Genomic DNA, 23,857 nt, shown 5'->3' on the forward strand with positions numbered 1-23,857 from the left:
ATGCTGCCAGCAGGGGCAAACGTCCACTCTGCTGGGAATGTCCCCCAAACGGGGCGGATCTTGTGTTGGATCATGACAGCACCTAAGAACTTGGAGACCCGAACAAGACACGTCAGGGAAACTTGGGCCAAGCACTGCTTCAAAGCGCTTTACATGAGCTCAGCGAAGACCGAGTTCCCGACTGTGGGGCTAAACGTGAGTGAGGGCAGAGGCAATCTCTACTGGAAGACCATTCTGGCCCTTCAGCACATCCACCAGCATCACCTGGATGAAGCGGACTGGTTCCTGAAGGCAGACGATGACACCTATGTGATCATGGAGAATCTAAACTATGTTTTGTCCAAACATGATCCAGAGAGACCTCTGTACTTTGGCAGGCGGTTTGCACCTTTCGTCAGCCAGGGCTACATGAGTGGAGGGGCAGGCTACGTTCTCAGCAAGGGGGCGCTGAGGAGGTTCATAGAAGGCTTTACCACAGGAAAATGCACCCACTTCTCCCCCATAGAAGACATGGCTTTGGGGAAATGCATGGAGACAATGAAAGTGGAACCGGGAGACTCCAGAGATGTGATGGGAAGACAAACCTTTCATCCTTTTCCCCCGGAATATTACCTTGTTCCACAGCTACCAAGACCTCGACCTTGGTTTCTGAATTATGAATATTACAAGCCAGTGGAGGTAAACCACACCATTCCACTACAATAACTGCCTACACAGCTACTGATCTATTAAAATTCTGGAGGAAAAAATGTGAAATTTGTTTTCCACATTTGGCCCATTCCCTGGGGGAGCAGTGAGCTGTACACACAGCAGTGTTCAAGGACTTTGCTATTTGGTGGTTTAGCCTGCCAGTCGATTACTTTTGAGTGTCCAGCAGGGAGGCCTTGGGTTCCATTTTTAGTCTTTGGTATGACCTGGTATGAGCCTGGATTTGAGCTCACGACCATCCAGTCTCAGGGCAGACACTCTCTCAGGTGCTTATCAGGTACTTATCCCGCACTTTTGGGCACCTTGCGAAGTCCACTGGATTTGAGGGAGGTAAAATAAAATAAAAATCTGTACAACTCTTCTGGGTCTCACCTTCTTGACCTTTACTTTACCGTTAAGTGTTGTAAAAGTCTTCGCTATGGCCTGTCACTCACATCATGCCTGAAGAAAAAATGTCCATGAACATTTTTGCCCAATTGGCGCAGTGGTTAGCGCACTTGCTTCACAGCAAGAAGGCGCCCGCTGGGGGACCTGAAACAGAACACCAATGGGGGACCTTTCTTTGTGGAGTTTGCATGTTCTCCCCGTGCATGTGTGGATTTTCTCCGGGGTCTTCGGCTTCCTTCCAATGTCCAAAAAACATGCTTCATATCCACCCCTAAGGACAGGTGTCACTAAGGCTTAAAAGAGATGCCTTGTGGTGGTGCGATAGGGCAGTGTTTCATATTCGAATGCTGAAGTATGATTTGAAATTCAATACAGATCTGCAGCTTTTGGGACAAACTGATCAAAGATACAGATTTTGTCAGTCGAGGCTAAATTCAGTGTACCCTAGGATTTCTGGTACAGAATATTGTTCTGTGCAATCTAGGAATATTCTAAATGAATCAGTGGACAAACTGTGCAGCTTTGTTGAAAATAATGTATAATGGCACCCCAATACCTTATTTATGCTGTAAAACATTTTATAGACAGAGAGAGTAGCACAAAATGTGGGTGAAAATACATCCCTGGACTCCAACAATTAACAGCAGGTCAAGAACAGAGAATTTAGAATGCAAAGAGTAGAATTTCCGGAAATGTAGAATAAATTTAAAAGAAAAATCTGATTATTAATCTGTTTTCCAAATTAGAAGTAGAACAGTTATCTACATCCTTGTGTGTCTAAGTAACATTGGCTGGAAACAAGAGTATCCGTAGCTCAGTTTGCAGATAGGCTGCTCTACAACCAGCTGGACCTGGTCTCGGTCCTGGATCTGTTCCAAGTTTTTTCTCAACGCAATGTCTCCTCTGGATCAGTTTCCCAACCATTGTCCTGCATTTTTCAGCTCTACCCAAACACACCTTTCTTTGATAAGTGCAATCATCTGTCTTCTGCAGAGCTCAATCCGGTTTGCTAAAGCGGGGCAACAAGGAAGACATGCAGGACAGAACACTGTTCTATATGTCATCAAAAGCTAGAAGGGCATTCCCTGTGATGACTTGGGAGGTTTTTGCGCCCTCCTCCATATTATATGATCCCCCCATGATGTTGGAGGAGGACCATCAGCACAGATTCCTTCGCACATTGGTGCTTTTGTTTTGCCTCATCAGGTGCGTCCTCCTCTCTCTGCAGGGTCCTGGGTGCTGCTCAGACTTTGCGGTGTCTTTCCACTACATTTCTGCTGCGCAGATGTACGTGCTAGAGTACCTCACGTACCACCTGCGGCCTCACGGATACAAACATAGGTTTAACCCTGATGATGACAAAGCCAGTGGCCCGGTGGCGCTGCCTCCAGCAGCTCTCGGATGAAGTGCACACAGACCGGAGCTGTGCTGGTATACATCTTATATCGGGTATGTCCGTGCTCACTCACTATTCCTTAACCCCTAAAAGACTATACAGAGTATACAGTGGCCTGGATTTAAACACCTGAATACTGTTTTGTCTTTAAAACTGTCGCCCAACTTGTTTCTACCCTTTTTCAAATGACATATCGATCAAAAGCAACGCATTGTGGTCTACATTTGACATTCTATTGAGCATTTATGCGCACTGGTTTTTTGCAGAGGCTTCTTGGACATTTCCAGGACATTGGTGGACTTAGCAGTTTGGGGGCCCCAGGCAAATAATAACATGGGGCCCTCTACATCGGTTGTATAAATCATTTTATAAATCTTAAGATAAAACGTCCATCGAACCACTTCTTCACTATCCGCTTTTAGTCAGCATCAGTGTCAAAAACCAGAGGGGATGCAAAAGGGATAATAAATGTGGGCAGGGGTAGGGGGGCATCCTTTCATAAACCTGAAAAAATTGACTTTATAAAATATATAATGATATAAATATATATAATAACTTCTTAAAAATCTGTTTTTTCTGTGCAGATTCTTTTTAGGAGTACCTGTTCAATGACCAGAGGCTGTGAAATGGAAACCACCCCATGCCAGAACGTTTGTCCCAAATCTGGAACTGTCGGAAAAACTTTACAAATTAAAGCTACAATATGGAAAATACACACAAACATGAAAATAAAGTATTTATTCAAAATACAGTTAAATCAAAGCTTCAATTATATAAAGTTCTTTTCGAGCTTTACATGAGGGATGTTATATTTATGGAAACTTTTGCTTATTTTGGGGTTTCCTGCACACAAAACCTAGGGTTCAACTCCTTGATGCATGAATTTGTTTCCAGCCTTGAAAAAAACTTATTAACCTATGTTTTGCTTTCACGTAGATGCTAAATTAAAGCCATTTTGGATCCAAAGAGGTTTGATGCATATTTGTATCAATAGACGTCAAGGGTTTAAACTGGAACAAAGACCCAAACAGCCGGAACTAGTTGTGCCTGAGCAGCTTAAGCTGCTGTAGTGAGACAAAAATATTTTCAGGAAACAGAACTAATAGGTGAAGTATAAGCAGTGTGATTAGTCCAGACTGGTCAGAGATGTTTCCTCTGTGTTGGAATTAAGCTGTTTGCACCTGCAGAGTCCACCATATTCTCCTGCATCCAGATGTCCCATCAGCTTCATGTTCAGAGTAGAGAGTAGGGTTGGGCTGTGAGGGTGAATGTGGTGAGGGATGCAGAGAAGGAAGGAAGGAAGTAAAGAAGGCAGAGCACACCGAAGGGCCCCACACAAGACTGGTTTGGGTCCTTCCTACATGTAGTCATGGCAGCTCGGAAGCAGGAAGTCAGAGTGAAGCTGCAGTGAAACAGCTTTAAGGCACAGAGATGCCCCCCTCCCCAGCTTCTAAGTCCTTTCTGTCCATAAGAGCTGCCGATGGAGCCTGTGAGCGTAGCTCACTTTTTGACCCCTCCACAGTGTGTTACGTGAAGACACACGCCTTCCTGCAGATTTCTTCGGTCTCAAAGTTGTTCTGGTTGCCATGGCAACCTCCATACCAGAACTGAGCGCAGGAGTTGGCCTGGGGGTCAAAGTACCACCTGACTCGATAGAGCCGACAGGGACCTGGATCCAAAGGCTGAGAACAGCCCCCACCTGGGGAGAGGAAGGATGGGTGAGAGGCCTGACGGAAACATCAGCTTCATCCGTGCTCTATCCATCCTCTGCTTTCAGAGTAATGTTAGTTCATCTGCAGTACTGTTGAAGCTCACTTCAAGCTGTGTCACATCACTCATCACTGCTGAAACTGGTATTAAAAAAAAGTTTGAGTTATGTCACTAAGTACAAACTTTTCATAGAAAAAAAAATCAAACGTTTGTCGCTTTGAGACCCTGGTTTTATTCCAGATGAATTGCAGTCGGTGGCACTAAAACCCTGAGAACCAGCAGAACTGGTGCATGTCCTGGCACTGGATTCTTTTAACCTTCCTTAAAACTGTCTATGAAGACTCTCATTCATCCCGGTTGGTTCCATTGTAGTAGGTTTAGGGGATGTCATCTGGACTTGGTTTTTTAAAGTTAGAAGACGTTTCGCCTCTTATCCAAGAGGCTTTGTCAATTCTGAATTAGCTGGTCTAAGAGCTGGTATATATGTGCGTTCATGGGGGAGGAGTCAGACCTGAAACTGGAGGTATTGTCCACTTAGCCTGCATGGTTTCAGGTCGTTAATAGTCCTTTGTCAGCGGAAAGAGAGGATACTATACCAGCTCTTAGACCAGCTAATTCAGAATTGACAAAGCCTCTTGGATAAGAGGCGAAACGTCTTCTAACTTTAAAAACCAAGTCCAGATGACATCCCGTAAACTTCCTTAGAACTGAAAATAGAGCCTTAAAAACACTTCACTAAAACCTGCCTACACAATGAGGAGGAGGAGGATGCAAAACGGATGAACCAAAGAGACAACCAAGCTGTCCAGAGGAAACAAAAACACATTAACATTCCAACTGGAGGTCACTAAAAAGCCCACAAACTCACAGTAAGTCACAGCAACTTTCTGCATTCTCAAAAGTAAAACACTTAGCTCCATTTTTATTAATGCTCAGAGGTTTGTGATGTCTCACTGCTCTGACTGACTGTCTGCCTGTCAACCAAAAGGCTGTATGTCAAACAATTGTGCACTTTGCAGCTGCAATAGTGAAAATTTGGTCCATGTTCTCACAAATAAAGTGGAAACAGTGCAGGAATAAAGTTGACATGACAAACCCATTCAGGGAGCTGCTGAACCTCTGGACTGTTGCCATGGTGATGTTAAGGTATGGGATAGCTCCTGAAATAAGACAAGCTCCCTCTGCATTTCACATTCTCACATCTTTTGGGTCAGTGGGCTATCTTCTCTGAACAGGAATCACACAGAAAACTTAAGTGAGCTTCTTCAAAGCAGCTGTGAGAACTTCAGCCCATGTCTGATGTACTGCTGACTGCCAAAAGCACAGAAAGGAAACACTGCAGGGTCCCCGTTATGTCCTGAGGTGTCAATATGAGGTCTGTGAAACACACGATGGTTAGCCATGTTGACTTTCTGCCATCTTACCTGACACAGGTGACTTGGTCAGCGCTTCAGGAGAGTGGGGCCTGATGGGAGTGCTCTCCTGCAGCTCTTCAGGTGTGGTCTGTGGGCTCAAAGTGGAGGTCAGCTCTAAACCCTCCTGCTCCTCATCATCTGGTGGGGTGAACGTGGCATTCAGCAGGTCATTCCAGAGATCCTCCATGGATTCGGTGTTCATCTCCACAGGTGGGACTGTGGGGGTCTGCAGCTGAACAGAAGAGCAGAGCTGCAGACACCAGTTCTCCAAGTAAAACTCATCAAGTTCACATCAGAGTTACAGTGTGAGTTCATGAAATCGTATGGGTAAAGAGATCTGCTTAAAGAAGTGGGTCAATGGGGAAGGAAATTTGGTAAAAAATTAAGTTATGATTAATCATGTGATGGTGGAGATATTGACTATTGGATTACCTTTTTCATCAAGCCTGAAACTTTGCAAATTTGGGAATTCTTAGGTTCAGAGGGTCACATTCAGATGGAAAATACAAAACCTGACAAGTTTTACCAAAAAAAGAAAAGAAAAAGTCTCTAACAATGAGACTAATTCCCGCACCATGAGAACAGAAGACATTTGTTCGGGTTTTTTAAGCATAAAGGAACAATAGTAAAGTTCTTTCTGATCAAGACAATAGATGTTTCCTCTTGCAAAGAACAACATGAAGTGATGTATGTTCTGGTGTAGGAGGAAGAACTTGGCTCATCGATCCAGCCGTCTTTTCTCGCACCCTTAAAGTTCAACTCAGACTATATTTTTATCTGTTGTAAAAGCATTCCCAGTGTTTTAATTTTGATTATGTCAAATATTTTAGCCAAAATCAGAAAAGCCTGAGACGTCTTTTTCAGAAAAATTTCATCAGAAATTCCTCTGAGTTGTGGGGAGAACTGATGGCGCGATTCTCCAGTAAGCTTCCAGCACCTGACAACCCCAACTTAACATTAGCGGTGAAACAAAAACGCCAGGCAATATCCAGCCATACAGTTTTGAGCCAGATGCCAGCTCGGACGTGGAAAAGGAAGAGGTTAATGGATCTATTTGTCTGGTGGTGGATGTATCAGAATGGAAAGGGCCAGGGAGACGTTGGTTCACCAATTTCAGCTTCTACATCACAACTGAGAGCTTTTTCAAACGATGGGTTATTGTCTGCTCCCGATCCATCCCAATTTGAATAAAGAAAATCTCAGAAATCAGCTTTAATCCTAAATTATTTTATAGATGTCCTTAATCATGAAAAAATGGTGCTAAAAACACCAAAAACTTGTTTTTTTATTGGAGTGGGCCTTTAAGTGAAGTGCAGAGCAGTCATACCTGCCAGTCTTCCTCCTCTTCCTCCACTTCCTCCTCTGCTTCCTCTCCTACCTCCTCCTCAGGGTCTGTCTGAGATGAGGAACCCGGACGGGTTTGCTCTGGTGGGAAAACATCGTTTGGAGGAGAGGTTGTCCTGATGAGGTAACCTTCATCACAAATATGCTTCAGGATGTAACTCTCCAGAGCTGTTGGGGGACATAATAAGCGGTCACATGACTACACACGCTAGCAGTTTGAGGCCAGGAGCTCTGCAGAGAAAAACACTGATAGAACAGCTTGATTCTGCGACAATGTGTTTTTATTTGTGCACAGAGGAACAGGGTGTGCAGCTAGATGGCTGGGAGTAATGAGATACAGCAATTGCAAACTGACTGAAGAAATGTGATCCTTGTAAAATCGGATTCATTTTGGAGAACGTATGCAATGACGTAGTTTTAGACCTCCTTTACAAAGTTCTGTGCGTCTTTTCTTGATAAACGGCCAGAGCAGATGGTTTTTGCGTCATGGAGGTCATTGCGTCTGTGAAAGCTGAGAAAACTGAAAACATCCCACTCTTAAGAGCCGAACGTCATGTCAACTATTCAACGTTGAGTCTGGCCTGAGGACTATGCTTTAAACAAGTGCACGCCACATCCAGGCTGCCACCCCCATGAACCATCTGCAAGGCTAAGAATGACTGCAAAGACAGAGGCTGAAGTGTGGCTTTGTTCCTGACACTCTGTGGTGACTCTGCAGAGCTGACGTGGCCTTTTCTCCTGAACGTCAGACTTCACAGAAACCAAATAAGGTTGTAACCACTTGAGTTAACATCACTTCACGATTAGTGAAAGTTCAACGAATTATTTTTAGGCTTACTGTGCAGCGATCTGAAGTCTTCCACGAGGTAGATGTGGTCTTCATCTGGATCAGAAGCTATTGTCTTTATCTCAGCCAGGAATTCCTCAAACAGAGGTTTTCTTTTGCTCCTCACTCCAACAGCTATTGTCTTAATCCCGTCTGCATGGGCCGCCGCCACCGCTTCGTTCAGAGGCATGCTGTCTTTCGGATCGGTCTGTCCGTCCGTAAACACCAGGGCCATCTTCCTCACGCCAAGACGGGAAGCCTGGAACAGCTGGGTGGCCTGACGGATGGCTGTGCCCGTGAACGTGCCTTCGCCCAGATATGGCATTCCTCTGACGGCGTCCCTGATGGCTTGCTGGCTGAGCTGCTGCTGCAGGTTGACCACTACCACGCCCTCGTGGCTGTAGAGCACAACGCCCACCCGGCTGGCCTCCCAGCTCACTGTCATCTGGTCAATGAGGGCGTTCACAAAGTCCTTGACCATCTCAAGGTTCTCTGGTCCAACGCTCTCAGAGCTGTCAATCACGAACACTAGCTCCAGAGGGCTCCCCCTGCACTTCACACCACAGCCTGAGCAGCAGACACACACAGTCCAATATGAGTGAGACTTTTCGTCTACAGCAGGTTACAGTAGCTATGACCATGCTACAGAAGATGCTAACACACTGCCTTTTACAGGCTGTCATGGTCGGAAGTCTTCCCTCCTGCAGCAATATCATTGTCTGTACGCTTAAAAGTGTGAAAATTTAGTTGGTGAAAAATTCTATTGAACAAAACTTCACAAGAACAACATGAGGGTCCTGTTGTTTGATGTCAACAAAGCCCTCAAGATCCTGACAACCTGAAATCATTCCTGGTCTCCATGCATGTTGTTCTCAGTATATCTCATGGTTCTTGAGGAACCACTTTGTTCTTTAAACAAAGGCTTCTGCAGCTTTCCGGTTAAGTTCTGTAGTCGTGATTGTGTGATTTACCACAGATTTCATGGATGATTCTGATGACTTCTTCTTTCTGCACAGGAAAAGAAGAAGGTAAGAGATGTTCTGTCTTCAGGGGTCATTTGTGTCAAGTAGGTTCTCACCGTGAGTCCTGGCCCTCCCTTCTCTCCAAGCGTTCCCTGTGAGATGGAAATTTGACTTTAAACTGTTGACCTGCCCTCACCCCACTGGCAGTAAAGCATGATGGGAACAACACAAGCTCACTGAAGACAAAGTGACTGAGTTCAGGCCTGAACTCCTGTCTGGAAACCAGTTTGATGTCTTGATGGATAAAACTGCTGCAACCTTTTTGGTAACAAACAGAAAAAGCTGTTACCGAGGGTCCCGGTGAGCCAGGTGCTCCTGCGTCCCCCTGCTCTCCCTTCTTCCCTCTGTCTCCGGGCTTCCCCTGATCTCCCTGCACAGATGTGAAATCCTCCTCATGTGATCAAATGTCTAATCATGCGTGCATTAAGATTCCCATTCATAAGCTAAGTCTTGTACCTTCTCCCCAGGAAGACCATCACCTGGAAGGCCCCGAAGACCCATTGGCCCCTGAAACCCCGGCTCTCCCTGAAACAAAGACGGAGGGACAGTGAGGTATACAGCCTCCAACACCAGCATGACTGATGTCTGTTACAAGTAAGAAAACCTTCACATCTTAAGGAATAAAAAAAATGTCTGAGCTACCTTTGGTCCAGGCAGTCCCTTCCCTGGCAGCCCATGTGGTCCTGAAGGGCCAGGCTGTCCTGGAAAGCCCTGAAAACCCACACACATCATGACACTAATCGGGAGGAATGAGGATTTTACAAAGAGTTGAGAAAATACTGAAGACAAAAGAGACAAAAGATCATCACCCCAAATGACAATGTTCACCTTTGGTCCATAAATTCCAATTCCAGGAGGACCCAACAGTCCCAGGACACCCGGTGAGCCTCTGTCCCCCTGACACACAGATAGTGGGTTTAAACAGGAACCGGAAACCTCAGTGTTGTTTCAAAATGATTCAAGAGCTCACTTTCGGTCCGGGCAATCCTCTCCCCTCAGGTCCGGTTTCTCCCTGAAGTCCAGGTGGACCAGGCTGACCCTAAAGAGAACCGGACACAATCAGACCCAATACTGAAACCAGATCCATCTTCAACGAGTCTTTCTCCCACCTGTGGCCCCGGTGAGCCCTCTCCCTTGTGCCCTGGCGGCCCCACTGATCCAGCACTGCCTTTATTTCCCTGGAGAGAGGAGGTGGGACCAGAACAGAGTAAGGAGTTGCAGGTTCTGTCTCAGTTCACGCACTACAACAGTTAGCCATTCTGAATGTGTAGCATGCGTTACCTTGGGCCCCAGGATTCCCATACCAGGTGCTCCAACCGGTCCTGGGGATCCCACAGAGCCGGGGTCTCCCTGTGTTTCGTTAAAACATTTCAAGCTTAAGTCAATAAAAACCAAATGTTCATTGGAATAAAAAAAAAAAAAAACAAGCGCAGCGTGGCGTGTAAATCAGCAGTTCTCCTCTGTGTAGTTTCTGCAGAACCTAAACAAAAAGCTCAAAATGTGTTCACCTTTGCTCCTGGGAAGCCCCGCCCAGCAGGTCCAGGTAGGCCGCTGATTCCTGTGCTGCCCGGTTCTCCCTGTCACACACAAAATGAGGAACACGTCTGTGTGAATACAAGCTGCAACACCTGCATGATCGATGAAGAGCAGAAGACACACACTTTCTCACACAATGATGATGTTTTTGTTTAAATCTGGAGGTTCCAGACTGAAGCTGCCTGCAGAACATATAGAGGAAACACCTGACACCAGCAGGTGGAAAACACACAGGATCTCTGCTTATATTTCTGCATCAAAACTCTTTGTGTAGGATCATCACTTAAAAAAAAACGTTTAAAAGTAATGGCTCTTGTTTTGTGTGTCTGACAAGAATTTATTGTTAATTTCTGTTCACAAACCTTTGCACCAGGAGGTCCAATTGGGCCTGGAGACCCTGGGAGACCCCTCGGTCCCCGTTCCCCCCTGTCGCCCTACAGAAACACAACATGACAATTCTCTGCTGTTTAAACCTCTTGATCTTTTCCATTCGTAAAAACTGAGGTTTACCTTTTCTCCAGATATGCCTGTGCCTGGCTCTCCCTCCAAGCCTCGCTGTCCCGGTGAGCCCATCTCTCCCTGTGTCAGACACACATCATGGCATCAGCAGACTTAAAAAGACCACAGCACTGAAACACGGGACTGTTTTGATGTTTTGAAACTGAGGCCTCAGCAGAACTCATAACCTGTGGGTTCAGATTAAAATTTGTTCAATCAGATTAGGTCAGGTGGGTTTGAATCAGGTCAGGTCAAACAGATAACATTATTTAAATGGGATGGGGTGAAGTAAGATGAAGAGAGGTGTGATCATTTTAAATCAGACCATGTTCAAAAACAGACAAATCTGATACAAATAGATCCAATAAAATCAAAGCTTCTTATTTTGCATTATGTCAAAACAGATCAAAGACTTTCCTCTATCTTATCACATCTTTCCTATCTTTCAGATTTCTTCAGATCCTAAATAGTATTATGAAAAAAGATTGAAACAAATGAGATCTTCAATGAGTTTTCCTATATTGTAAGACAAGATTGGACTATATTAAATCAACAAGTCAGATCAGATCAGATAAAGTGACATAAAAATTAGATTGTGTCAGATTATGTCAAATCAGATTTGATCCAATTACATTAAATCAAATTTTATCAGATTACATTTAACCAGGTTAGATCAGATTATATTAAAGCGGACTGGATCAGATCCCTTTAAATTAGGTTGGATCAGATCACATCAAGCCAGATTGGATGAGCCAAAAAAAAAAAACCAGATTGTATCAGATTACATCAAATCAAACAGATTGGATCCAATCCAATCTTGAATCAAACAGGATCAGATCACATTAAACCAAGTTATATTAGAGCACATCAAACGAGATTGGATTGGATTAGATTACATTAAACCAGATTGGATCAGATTATGTCAAACCAGAATGGATCTAATTACAAAATCCAGATTGGATAAGAAAACGTTTAGCACCTTTACCATGTTGATTTAATACTATGAAGCTGGGAAGGTTTAATTATAAGAATATTTCCTCAGTGCGTATTGATTTTGATTCTGCGGCACGATTCTGTCAGGTCAGACTCACCTTGGCCCCCACAGCTCCATCTTCTCCAGGAATGCCAGGTATCCCAGCAGCTCCTTCAGGTCCAGGCTCACCCTGGAACAGAACTTGCATGTCAGCCGAGAGCCCGGTTCCCATCTGCCTTGCTGAACGGCTCTTTGCTCTTACCTTTGATCCTGGTTCACCCATACCCCTCTCTCCTGGAGCGCCAGGCTCTCCGGGGAAACCCTGATCACCCTGGGGGGAAAAAGGAAGAGATGTAAGTCCGATGATACAGACTGAATGGGAGTTTCTGATCAGAAGAAACATGACCATTTGTCCAAAAAGAAGATGCGTCAGAGAAAACAGCTTTCATGTTTCATTTTTAATGTTTTCTTCAATCCCCTTTGTTATTTGGCTGCTCCCTTTAGGGGTCTTCACATTGAATCATCTGACTCCATCTTCATCTGCATCCTCCTCACTCACACTAACCAACCTCATGTCCTCTTCGACAACATCCATGAACCTCCTCTTTGGCCTCCTTCCTGGTAGCAACAACCACACAGACCTTCTACCAACATACAGTTCTTCCTCTCAAAGTGCCCTGACGATCTCAATCTGCTTCTCTTGATTTATCTCCAAGACATCTGACACAAACTGTTCCTCTGATGTACGTCCATATAGCAATTGAATGGTCAGCTGCACCAGGGGGCTTGGACTAATCAGTGTTGCAGCTCCCCATTGGTGTGTGACAGAGATGATGTTTGTGAGCACGTAAACAGACAGACTTGAAAACGTGTGGTGCAGACCACCTGTCTGTACTTGTTCAGGTCTGAGTTATTTAATTCAGCTTGATTGGTTTCTCTTGCAGACAGATCTGCTCTGTGTTGTCTCTGATACTGACCTTGCTTCCAGCTGTGCCCAGTCCTGAAGGGCCTCTGGGACCAGAGGGTCCAATAGGTCCTCGTTCCCCCTTAAAGTAGAATTTAAAAGGCCGTTCACACACAAATAAACAAAAAAAGCGGCAAAAGCGGGATCGTGATATTCCGTTTACCTTTTCTCCTTGGAGGCCGGGGCCTGGGAAGCCCAGCATTCCTGGCAGACCAGGGACTCCTGCGTTTCCCTGTGTGTCAGGTATATGAGAGACGTCAGGTCAACTTCCAAACAGCTATTTTGGTCACGTTTGACGCTCTGAGACCAGGTTATGTACCTTATCACCTTTGATGCCGAGTCCCGGAGCTCCCCGACTGCCTTTGGGGCCTTCATAGCCTCGCTCCCCCTAAAACAGGCAGGAAAACTCTTTGACACAAACCAGTGACTACCAAATGTGTTTACAAGGATGTCCCTCAAAATTAAAGAAAAGAATCTTGTTCAAGTAAAGATTCAATTGGCGAGAATTACAAAAAAAAAGGAAAAAAAAAAGAAAAAAGAAATTGACCAGGGGTTTCGGGAATTTGTTTTTCTGGAATTAATCTGCATCTGTTCTTCTGCATCGACATCATATCTAATAAAAAGGAAATCAGAGTCAGACATCATATACATGACACATCTAAATGTATTCCCTCTGATCATGGCTTCCATATGAATTATGTGAAAGAGTTAATGCTACAGATCCTGCAAACAGAAAGTGAATTAAGATCAGAGTTTCTTCAGGTAAGCCTGTGACTGACCAGGCTAGTTTCACAGACTAAGTTACCACGGCAACAAACTCAGACAAGGAGCTTTCATGCTTTTAGAAACCATTTAGTTGCTAAACTACAAGACAACCTCAGCTGGATAAATGAGAACCTTTACAACATTTAGTCTGAATTTTAAAACATTTCAGCCTTCACCAAGTGAGAATTTCCAAAGTCCTTTGGCGCCCCCTTGTGGTGTTCGTGCCTCAATGCTCAGAGTTATCTGGAAACTTTTTATATGTAAAATATTTTAGCTCTTAAAATAGAAAAAGTTTAAGTAAACTCCCTTTTCTTTTGCAGAACTTAGTGTTTATAAGATTCTTCACTTTACATGATGCAATTTCTAATCTGAAGATTGGGAATATCTAATATCTGTCTTGTTCTGATTCCCCTCAGTGTTTCTGCCTCCTTGCTTCTCCATCAGTGACTCTGAACTCACCTTTGGTCCTGCCAGACCTTCACCAGGCAGACCTGGAGAGCCTTGAATCCCAGAAGGTCCTGGAGGTCCCTAAACACGACATAAAAATGACATTGAAGGACCCCTGCTTTGCACACGTAATTGAAAAATCATAATTTCTGCTCCTCTCAGCACAGTCACCCACCACCATATTGTAAATTCTACTCCAAAACCCTGCAGGTTTAGCAGCAGAGGTTTTAAAAGTACAGAAATACAAAATCTGTCAGGAGCCGGGGCCAGGGCGGTTTTGGTGGGCGTTTACTCACTTCTGGTTTTGGGCTTTTATTTTGTTACTTCTGTTCAGCGCCCCATTGTCTCACTAGGTAACTTCACCGGTCATCACCGGCACCTGTCTGCTCACCTGTTTGTCATTCCCATTTGTGTATTTAAACCCTTGTAAGTTTGTTACTAGTCACTGGGTCGTTCTGTAAGTTCGCTTCAGACATTTCGAGTTTAATTGCGATTAAACCTTGTTTGCTTTTGAAGCTCTTTCGCTGTCCTGCATTTGTGTCCCATTTCAACCTTGACAAAATCATGTCTTCAGATTTTAACTTGACAACCAGTTTTGAAATGTTTGAGCTTCAGACTTGACTTTAAGCATTCAAAGTTTTCAAGTCTTTTATAAATAATCTCTGATTTGACTCTGAACTTTACCTGCAACCCCTCCCTCACTCACTTGTAAGCCGGGCTCTCCTCCACCTGGGGCTCCATGTGGTCCTGGCCTGCCCTGGTTCCCTTTGTTGCCCTGAAAAAAAAATTAAATAAAAATAACACCGACTGCAGATTACATTGATTGATCAGCAAAAACACAAGGCAACTTACCTTTGGACCGGGGAAGCCCAGACCGTTCTCTCCAGGAGGTCCTGAGGAACCTCTTGGTCCACGCTCACCCTTTAATATGTAAAAAGTGAATCTTATGAGATCATCTGGTCAATCAACATGCTTGGTTGGTCAAACCTTCATACTTTAGGGCCTAAAGCTCCCTCTGGACCAGGGTCTCCTGGCACCCCTCTTCCTCCCTGAAAGAGAAGCAGAGTAGATATTTGATATTTGACAATCAGCTGCAGCATTTTGACTGCTGAAGCTCATGTAGAAAACACTTTCCTTCATAGAGGAGACGTCTGAATCAAAAATATGTAATCAAAAGATTTTTTGTGTATGTTAAACCACCAGCACCAGCCTCCTCCAAAGAGTAACTGTAGGGTTGTCTCCTTGAGCATCATGATGGCTGTGAGATCTGAACATGTCGAAACTTCTCAAATTCTGTTCAAGACTATAAAATGTGCACATAAGGAAGAAATCTACACCAGCATGCTGATTTACTGCTGCAGATGACTGAAGAACCAACCAGAATCAGAAAATTAAGTGGCATAAAAAGTGAAAGACTCGAAGGTTTCATGGGAACTGGAGGCAGATGGGGCAGATATGACACTAGAATCTGTAATACAGGGGAGACGGAGAGCATTTAACTAGAGAGCGCAAACGGAAAAAATGTTCCCGCCTTCTAATCCGGAGGGAGCCTGGTGCTGAAAAAGCTCGAGCAAACACAGGATTCTCCACTTCATAGGCGGATCAGTTCTAATCCACAGCTCACATTCCAGCAGTGCATGGCAGAAGATGGAGGTTTTAGTAAAGGAGGGAGGGGTCCGTCCCTTTGACCACACACACACACCCGCTCACTCTCACGGATGAGGCCCATGTGTGATGCTTGCAGAGGGCGCACCTCAGAGATCTGCAGTCACAATGGAAGTAACATGCAGTTTTCAAAGACAGTTTTTTGACTGCACCTTTAACCGCACCTCATGCCCTTAATAGCTGCCCGTGTAAGGGCATGTGGTGGATTGCTACTGTGACACAGGGTGAATGGTGAATTCTTTCAGTCAAACATTTCTGATTGAAAATGATGTGAAAACAATGTGAAAACATGTGCAGCAGAGATTGTCGTGCACAAAGAGGTCTGTGAAGTTGAACGTGAAGGTGTTACTCTGGCACACCTTTGTCCGTCAGCCCCAGTGCAGCAGATCCGTGCACGCTCACGGAAGTTTGTCCATGTGACAGCATGGTCAATGTGTTTATCAGAGTTACTTTGTGCTGCAGAAACATTTGACCAGGTGACTCCCCACTGAACCACCCTCTGCAGCAGCATCTACCTGAGAGTGACCTAGGGGGGCGGGAACTCTTCCCTCACAGAACTGTGTCTATCATGTCTTTATTGTGTTTTTGTTGGGTCTTCATTTATTTTTTTCTTGTTTGTGGAAGTTTAGTAATGCTGTCCTTTAGTAAAAGTAGTCTATTACAAATGTACTACAAGCATATTTAGGTCTATAGTAAAATTAAGGCAGTAAACTCAAAGCTTTATATACTATCTATATTGTAAACTAAAAATGTTACAATTTAGTCGGAAGAATTATTTAGTTTGTATACTTCCTACACTATGCATGCAGTACACGGTCTGCAGTACACTTGCTATACTTATACTCAATAATACTTAATAAAATAAACTTCAAGCGTACTACTTTAATGTTTTATGTAAACCCCATGTTACATAGTTGTGATGTGTTGTTTGTTGCATGTTTAATGAATGTTTGTCATGTGTTCTTTATTCTTTGTGTATGTTGCACTTGTTGCATATTGATTGCATGAATGTTGTTCATTTGTCACATATTTCTGTACTTGTAGTGTTATTTACATGTTTTGACGTATGCTTTTGGCACATTCCTTCGATGTTTATAGACACGCTTCAATGACTGTTATGTATTTAACTTGTTCTTGTGACATTCTTTCCAATTATGGAGGACATATGTAAGGAAAATTAATCTCAAAACTACATTTATATGTTTTTCTTTATTCAAATTCTTGTGAATCAAGCGCAGATGAAGATTTATTTATTTATGACATAGCCACAAGGAGAAGGGGGAGCAGGGTTGCTCGGCACCAACGGTCTCTTCCAGAAGTCAGATAAGAATGTCTAATGAACTACTGCCGCTCTGTAGAAAATATGTCCTAGAAAACAACTCGTGTTTTTTGTTTTGTCAAAAAACAGCATCATCATAATCAAAAACCACTGGAAACATTTTGAAAATAGATCGAAAGATTATCGGAGTGAAACTTTAAAGCTTTGAATTTTTCCTGTATATGTCTAACGTTTTTTTGTGTATTTTACGTTTTTTTTGGGGGTGCTGCAAAGCTCACCTGTTCTCCTTTGGGTCCGCTGGGGCCTGGAGGTCCAGGGTCCCCCTTCAAAAGACCAAACAGTAGTCCTTGATGTGCATCACCAGGAAAACTTTCCTCCAGGTCAGGCAGCATACCTTCTCTCCTTTGGTTCCAGCAGCGCCGCACTCCCCTTTTGTCCCCTATAGGACACAGGTAGGAGGACTAAGTCAGACATATATCTAAAACCAGGAGCACACGTCAGTGCACGGATGAAACTTTAGTACACAGCTTCCCAGGGTATTCATTGTCATATTTCAGGGACAGGAATTTCTGTTAGAAAATGAAATCATGCACCTACCTTTTCCCCTTTTCCTCCAGGTCGACCCTGAAAAAAGACACATTTCGTGTAAGTGCACAGTCACAGCCTGACGTGCTCAGAGCTTCAGCATCATCAGCTCTGAGCAGTCGTGTTTACGAGCATTTTCAAACACCCGAGCATCACTCACTAAAACCTCAAAGACAAGTTTGACTTCCTCTGAGCGCTGGGGTTTAAAGGTCATATTTACAACGAGTGCTCATAAACACGAAGATTTATTTGATCATAAACTTCATGACATGATGTCATAACTTTTCAGGAACACGAACAACTTTATCTCAAAACCTGAATGAAAATTTTGCCAAGAATCTAAAAGTTCTCCACTTTGAGTTGAAACAGTTCACAGAAAGAACGTCCAAGAAAAAGATCTGGGGCCTCATTTATGAAACTTTGCGTAGGATTTGCGTCAGAAGTGGCGTACGGATGAAACATAGGATGTGCGTACGCACAGAAATATTCGGATTTATAAAACCGTGCGCACGCACATCCTACGCATCTTTCTCTTAATAAATCACAACCAATTCTAAATGCTGCGCAGCTTTAGCGGCCTCATGACACGCCTATAGTTGCCCATAAATAGTCCGTGAAACGCCCACAAATGAATATTCATTGATTGCGAAACCATGCCAAACACCGAGAGAAAATCAAAAAAACGTAACTTCTCTCAATGTGAAGCAGAAGTTATCGTTGGCGAGGTGGGAAAGAGGAGAAAAGTGTTGTTTGGAGGGCACAGTGTGGGCATTACTAATGCCAAAAAGGCACGTGAGTGGCAAACGGCGGCAGACGCTGTAAATGCTGTAGCCTCACAGCCTCGGACCGTGGCCGAAATAAAAAAGAAAAGGTCGGACATCAAAGTCAAGGCAAAAAAACGTCTAGCGCTGCCGCCCCCCCCCCCCCCCCACACACACACCCGTGTCTGCCACGGGAGGGGGGGGGGGGGGGGGACACCGGAGCTGACCCCTCCTGATGAGAGACTGGCGGCAATAATTGGGGAATCCCTTTTAAGTGGAGTGGTGACTGAGGCGCAGGGGGACACGACGCGCCAGATGCACCGGGTGACACACCCCCAAAAGCCCGCAGAGGAAGTCGGAACCGGCTCATAAGCCACTCGTCCTCGTTTGCGAACAAGTCTCCTTGCTGTCTAAAGATGCGTTCACTCCGAATTGTTCCATTTGCCACATCTTCTAAGAGCGCAAGATCAGCCATTGTGCGTCATTACGCATTGTGATGGGGCATTTTATTTCCCCCCATTTAATTACATCTGACAAGCTGCAGATGTCGGTAATAATCCACGTGGAAATGGGAAATTGTTCAGCGCAAATGTAATTTCTTGTTGCTTTCTGAATGGTCGAGACATACGCCATACATGGTTTTATCAAAAATAAAACAAACTAAAGGCATTTGCATGAAAACCGTAATTCTGTAGCTTATGAAGAAATATTTTACTATGAAAACAACTTTCCCCAGTGGAGAATTAATGCGTCTCTCTCTATCTATCCATCTGTCTGTCTGTCTGCACCTATATCTGCTCCGCCAGACGGACACATTAACGAGAATATCAGTTTTGTACATTATTTCGTTCTGTTAAATATATTATTTATGAGGATGAATTGCACAACATGCCAATATTGCAGAACATATTTCACTTTTCTTTTTGCAAATAAGTGTTCATTTGAATTTCTGTTGTAATTTTCGTTTGATCTTTTTTGTTTGTTTCACTGCTGATCGATCAAACGGGTGTTTGTGTAGGCTGTTAATTGTCAGACTTGCTTTGTGAAGTCTTCATGTTATTTATGAGAGGCAGTATTGTCATTTTCACTTTCACGTGTTTCTTCCATCTGCCGACGGTGTCGCCGTTTCTCATTTCACCCGTTTTTGTGCGTACGCCTGGGTCAGAGCTTGCGTGAAGGACCGCACATTTTCCCGTCAAGTTTGCTTTTTATAAATCTCAACTATTGCGTAGAGAGTGGCGTACGCCTTCTTTTGTGCGTACGCAACGGTTATAAATGAGGCCCCTGAAGATTACCTCCAGTCCTGTCATCCCAGGGCGCCCATGAACCCCAGGCTCCCCCTAAAGGGACACGCAAAAACTCATTAAAACATCTCTGACCCAGAACAAGGATCATCAAACTCAGGGAAACTTACATTAGATCCTTTTGGACCTGGAGCTCCCTCTGAGCCTGGCTCCCCAGGTTCCCCCTAGGTAAAAAAATAAAAAAATAAAATAAAAATGGAGGTGACTGAGAGTACACAAAAGAAAGGAGTGTTCCTCATTTCATCACAGAGTCGATCTGATGAAATTTCTGATGTTATTCAGTCAGTCTCTGCTAGTTTATCCTTCCCAGGACTTCTGTTCCGGACAAGCCCCCAGTCCTACCTGACGTGTTCCTTCATCTGCAGAGGAAAGGCTCATCATATTCTCTGGTCAAAGACAGCAGCTTGACAGCGTCGGAACTGGTTTTGATCTCTGGCATCTCATCAAGACAAGAGTGACCTGTCTGTAACCTGGGTCCAACACAAACCTGGACCTCACTGGATCAGGTCGTCAGATCATCACAGGCAGTATGTTTGCTTTGCTCTAATCCTCCGCCATTGGTCTTTGATTCTTTCCAACAGCCTTTCTGCTGTTCAAACATCCCTCTCTCCACCTGCTACACTTGCATTGTGGGAACAGCTCCTGCATTCCTCGTTTTCCTACTTGGACACTAGAAAGGTACGCCTGATTGTAGAGTCCGCGGGCCCCAGGGCAGAGTCTGAAATAATGTCTGGCTGTCTATAAAAACAGAGCTGTGTGAAGCTGTTTGGACCAATGAAGTGGGTGTCAGGCAGTGGAAATGGCGGCAGAAGGGCTTAACCTCTCAGTTTTCAAAGACAATGAGATTTTAAACTCAAATAGCTTAAAGTAGCCACAATGCTAAATGGAAAAAGTTCTTCGCAACAATCAAGGATCTTTGACAGTCTCTTTGCAGGCCTGCAGAAGACGTTTGTGCTCTGAAGGACAGAGTATAGTGATCCTATAAAACAGCATTCCAGCGTCTGCAGAAAAACATGCTTACCTGATTTCCAGGGCGTCCTTGTTCTCCTTTCTCACATCCACAAGACTGGGGCTGCTGACACTGAAACACACAGATGACGGGAACAGAAGTCAAAACAAAGACTTACCCTAAGATAACAAACACAGCTGAATCATGGGTAATGTTCATTTGTATTGGTCATGCTAGGTTCCTCACCTTGGTCTTTACAAATGCACTCTGAAAGAGGAAAAGGAGAGACACTCAGGTTGAGGAGGAGCAATCTTCATCTCACATGGCTAAGTTATCAGACCCTCACCAGCTCTTGGAAAAGTCTGTCCTCCAGCTGGCTGTCGCTGAGGCTGAACATGTGCTGTTGAGCAGGGATGCTAGCCATGGACCTCAGCTTCATGCCCATGGCGCCCTGTTCCGGCGCTCCAGATAGCCGGATAGTAAACATCCTAATCCCATTCTGCTTGGCGGTGGCGGCGGCCATTACAGAGCTCGGGCTGCGTGGGTGGTCCTCTCCATCCGTCATCAGCAGCACCACCCTCAGGCTGCTGGACGAGGTCTCCTGCTTGAACACCTTGGTGGCGTTGGTGATGGCATAGGCAGAGTAGGTCCCGTGGCCGATGAGAGCCATGGAGGAGACCCGACTCTGGAAAACATCCAGGTCCTGCCAGTCCCTGAAGTTGTGCTCAACGGACACGGTGCTGCTGTACTGCAGCACAGCCAGGCGGAGGCGCACTCGCCAGCCGGGTGAGTCGATGCGCACCAGCCTGGCGCTGAAGCCTAGGACAAACTGCTTCTGCTGTTCAAACAGCGTCAACGCTGCCTTCTCCGAGCTGTCCACCAGGAACATGATCTCCAGCGGGCAGATGAGAGCTGAGATAAGCACACACGTAATAAAACCAGAACTTATCAAGCTGTATTTGTGAGCGAAGACTGAGTCAAACTGAATTCTATAGAAGCATGCACATCATAGGACAAATATGAGCTCAGAATTTAAGAGTTTGAATCTATCGATTATCAACCGCGGAAGAAGCCCTTCTTATAACACCTCCACCTCCATGCCCCATTGCTTTTATTCTTATCAGTCAATTTCCGTTTTTGTTTTCAGGTGTGTCTTTGGATGCTGTGTAGGGAATAACATTCATCCTTCCACATGCTTTTAAACAAATTTGTTTTTCTTCATTCTCCTCCCAACTGCTTTTGTTTTCGTTTTTCACATGTTTCTTCAGCAATCACCAATGTTTATCCCAGTTTGTCTATTCTTGACGCATAAAAAGGAAGCTTTATGAAGAAAACCTGCTCACTCACATTTAGCCTCGTACATGATGACCTGGTTGTCGTCTCTCTGCCCTTTCTTCCTTCTCTTCTGGCACTGAGCCGGAATCCACAAAAGCAAAGCAAGGACCCACACTTTCATGAGCCACTGCATGGTCGCTGTAGAATCTGCATATATAGAAAAACACACAAAAACTTGGAAAAGCTCTGCAGGAACATGAACCTAAAAAAAGCTTTGCACAAAAGGGAACTCCAGAGAAGTTCTCTTGAACCACAAACTTCATGCAAGTTTCCAGTCTAACACTAGGGGGGGTGGCTGCTTGCAAGGACCTCTGCAGCAGCTTCATCCATCATGCATCAGAAATTCCCATACAGAGCTTCTGATGCCACCAGCACAACTTACCTCACGCCCTTTCATAGAAAACCTGCAGGCCGTGGATGCAAGCCGGCTTTTAAACCAAACCCTGAAGTCACAGTGCTGCTCCAGCAGATGTTCAAGATGTTCATCACCATGCATACCATCATCATCAACTATAAAAACAACAGCTTTTTTTTCAGAAAAGCATGTGTGAACGCTTTCAAAAGCAGATCACTGAAGATGCTGAAGAATGCTGAGCCACAAAATAAATGCAAAAGGGTGCAATAGCTTCTAAAACTTACAATTAACTTGTTCAAATGAATAGGGAAGAGAGAGAACAAAAAAAAGTAACTGAAAACTGCTAAATATTGCAAAAACTGCTAAGTTAAAAGTACTTAAATAAAATTGGTGTTCTAAAATCCAAAATATCATATATATTTTCAATGATTTAAAGAATTTTCCGTTGTGTTTTTCTATTGACTTGAGAAAACTTACAATTAAGAAAGTACTAACTGAATTTTCTCCATTAGAGATCATTTTTGATAACAAACAATAAAAAATAGAAATGATTAAGAGTTCAGAGAAGCGTTTAAAAATTCTGAAGCGCATCATTTCAAGAGAGTAAAACGTTTTCTAAAGATATAAATAATGACGTGAGAGTCTTTAAGAAATTAACGTAAGTCCACGCGCACCTGTGCGTCAGTGTCCGTGGGTTCCAGGTGGGTCGGTGTGAGGTGGCTCCGTCGCGCACTGCAGCTCCTGCAACGCTAGTGGATTTGCTTGAAGTCTACAGTGGCTGTGAGGCTGGCAGGAGCGAGGCAAGCGATGAAAGAAAAATAAAACTTCACAATAAAAGCCCAGATGAAGCACCGTTGAGTGGAAGTTGGTTTTTATCGCGCTTGCGGGTCCTAATCTTTTGTTTATTAAAGTATGTTTAGGATGTAGGATTGATATATTCAGGAAGACAAAGGCTCTGCCTTCTTTTCTGAAAGCCAATATAGCAAGCTTTTATTGTGAAATCTTTTTATTTTGCTGCAAGTTGGGAGAAAAAAAAGAAGTTTTACGACCACTGCTGCATCTGCAAAGACACTGGATTTACCGGAGACATGCTGCTGCAGTGAGGCCCAGAGGAACAAAAAAGGAAGAATATTCAATAAATGATGTTTTTATGCTTTATGATAGTGGACATGGAGATTTGGAGACAACCAGACTCACTTCTCCAAAAACTTTTGTCCTGGTTTATCTTTCTGCACTTTGACCGACTAGTATTTTATGTGGTATCACTGTTATTGTTGTGCATTAAAAAAATCCAACAATATCTTCCAGTTTTATTTCAATTTTAAATACATATAATTCAAAGGGAGGTAAAGGAAAATAATAGAAATGGTAAATAAGTGCAGTAAAAAGAATTTATTTAATCCTTCACAGTACAGAATTAGGAAATTTACCATCACTAAAAATATTTAAAACAAAGCTACAGTTGTTCATTGTTAATATGGTCTGCAGTCTTTAACTTTAACAAAATAATTATCCCATTATTTGTTGTTTTTTTATTTGTTATATCTACAGGTCCATCTCAATACATTAAAATGCTTTTATAAAAAAATAATTATTTTAGTTTGTCATGAAATGAAGTTCAATCACTTTCAAC

General features: G+C 43.9%; 2 protein-coding genes across 6 annotated transcripts; one reads left to right on the forward strand and one right to left on the reverse strand.

Moving 5' to 3' along the window:
• Window positions 1-2,810, forward strand: c1galt1 (core 1 synthase, glycoprotein-N-acetylgalactosamine 3-beta-galactosyltransferase 1). The gene is made up of 2 exons (XM_023959931.1): window positions 1-678; window positions 2,324-2,810. The coding sequence occupies exons 1-2, from the start codon at window positions 1-3 to the stop codon at window positions 2,498-2,500; spliced, it is 855 nt and encodes a 284-aa protein (XP_023815699.1). The 3' UTR covers window positions 2,501-2,810.
• A 404-nt stretch (window positions 2,811-3,214) lies between these two features.
• col28a1 (collagen type XXVIII alpha 1 chain) lies at window positions 3,215-23,151 on the reverse strand. Of its 5 annotated transcripts, XM_011481150.3 has the most exons (35): window positions 22,899-23,143; window positions 21,882-22,016; window positions 20,881-21,446; window positions 20,781-20,801; window positions 20,607-20,666; window positions 19,696-19,749; window positions 19,577-19,621; window positions 17,533-17,559; window positions 17,330-17,374; window positions 17,214-17,258; window positions 14,987-15,040; window positions 14,844-14,912; window positions 14,698-14,766; window positions 14,004-14,072; window positions 13,099-13,167; window positions 12,943-13,011; window positions 12,793-12,861; window positions 12,078-12,146; window positions 11,934-12,005; window positions 10,855-10,923; window positions 10,707-10,778; window positions 10,317-10,385; window positions 10,090-10,158; window positions 9,918-9,986; window positions 9,779-9,847; window positions 9,637-9,705; window positions 9,451-9,519; window positions 9,265-9,333; window positions 9,098-9,178; window positions 8,865-8,900; window positions 8,758-8,794; window positions 7,799-8,353; window positions 6,944-7,128; window positions 5,626-5,848; window positions 3,938-4,190 (listed from the first exon to the last, which is right to left on the reverse strand). In XM_011481150.3, exons 2-35 carry the CDS (start codon window positions 22,000-22,002, stop codon window positions 4,018-4,020), a joined length of 3,507 nt encoding a protein of 1,168 aa, XP_011479452.1. In that variant the 5' UTR covers window positions 22,003-22,016; window positions 22,899-23,143; the 3' UTR covers window positions 3,938-4,017. The 5 variants fall into 5 exon arrangements, with proteins under 5 accessions (XP_023815937.1, XP_011479452.1, XP_011479451.1 ...); XM_011481149.3 differs by having other exon boundaries at window positions 11,934-12,146; window positions 22,899-23,144; XM_023960170.1 differs by having other exon boundaries at window positions 12,793-13,011; window positions 22,899-23,144.
• Between the last annotated feature and the right edge of the window lie 706 nt (window positions 23,152-23,857).

The sequence above is a fragment of the Oryzias latipes genome, chromosome 11, assembly GCF_002234675.1.
Source record: "Oryzias latipes chromosome 11, ASM223467v1".
NCBI classification, from domain to species: Eukaryota; Metazoa; Chordata; class Actinopteri; order Beloniformes; family Adrianichthyidae; genus Oryzias; species Oryzias latipes.

Coding starts and splice junctions, on each gene's coding strand:
- c1galt1 (XM_023959931.1), top strand. CDS start 1: ATGCTGCCAGCAGGGGCAAACGTCCACTCTGCTGGGAATGTCCCCCAA. Junction 679..2,323: donor AATATTACAAGCCAGTGGAG/GTAAACCACACC, acceptor CTCTCTCTGCAG/GGTCCTGGGTGCTGCTCAGA.
- col28a1 (XM_023960169.1), bottom strand. CDS start 22,002: ATGCAGTGGCTCATGAAAGTGTGGGTCCTTGCTTTGCTTTTGTGGATT. Junction 19,622..19,695: donor CAGGTCCAAAAGGATCTAAT/GTAAGTTTCCCT, acceptor GTGTCCCTTTAG/GGGGAGCCTGGGGTTCATGG. Junction 9,706..9,778: donor GAGGATTGCCCGGACCGAAA/GTGAGCTCTTGA, acceptor TCTGTGTGTCAG/GGGGACAGAGGCTCACCGGG.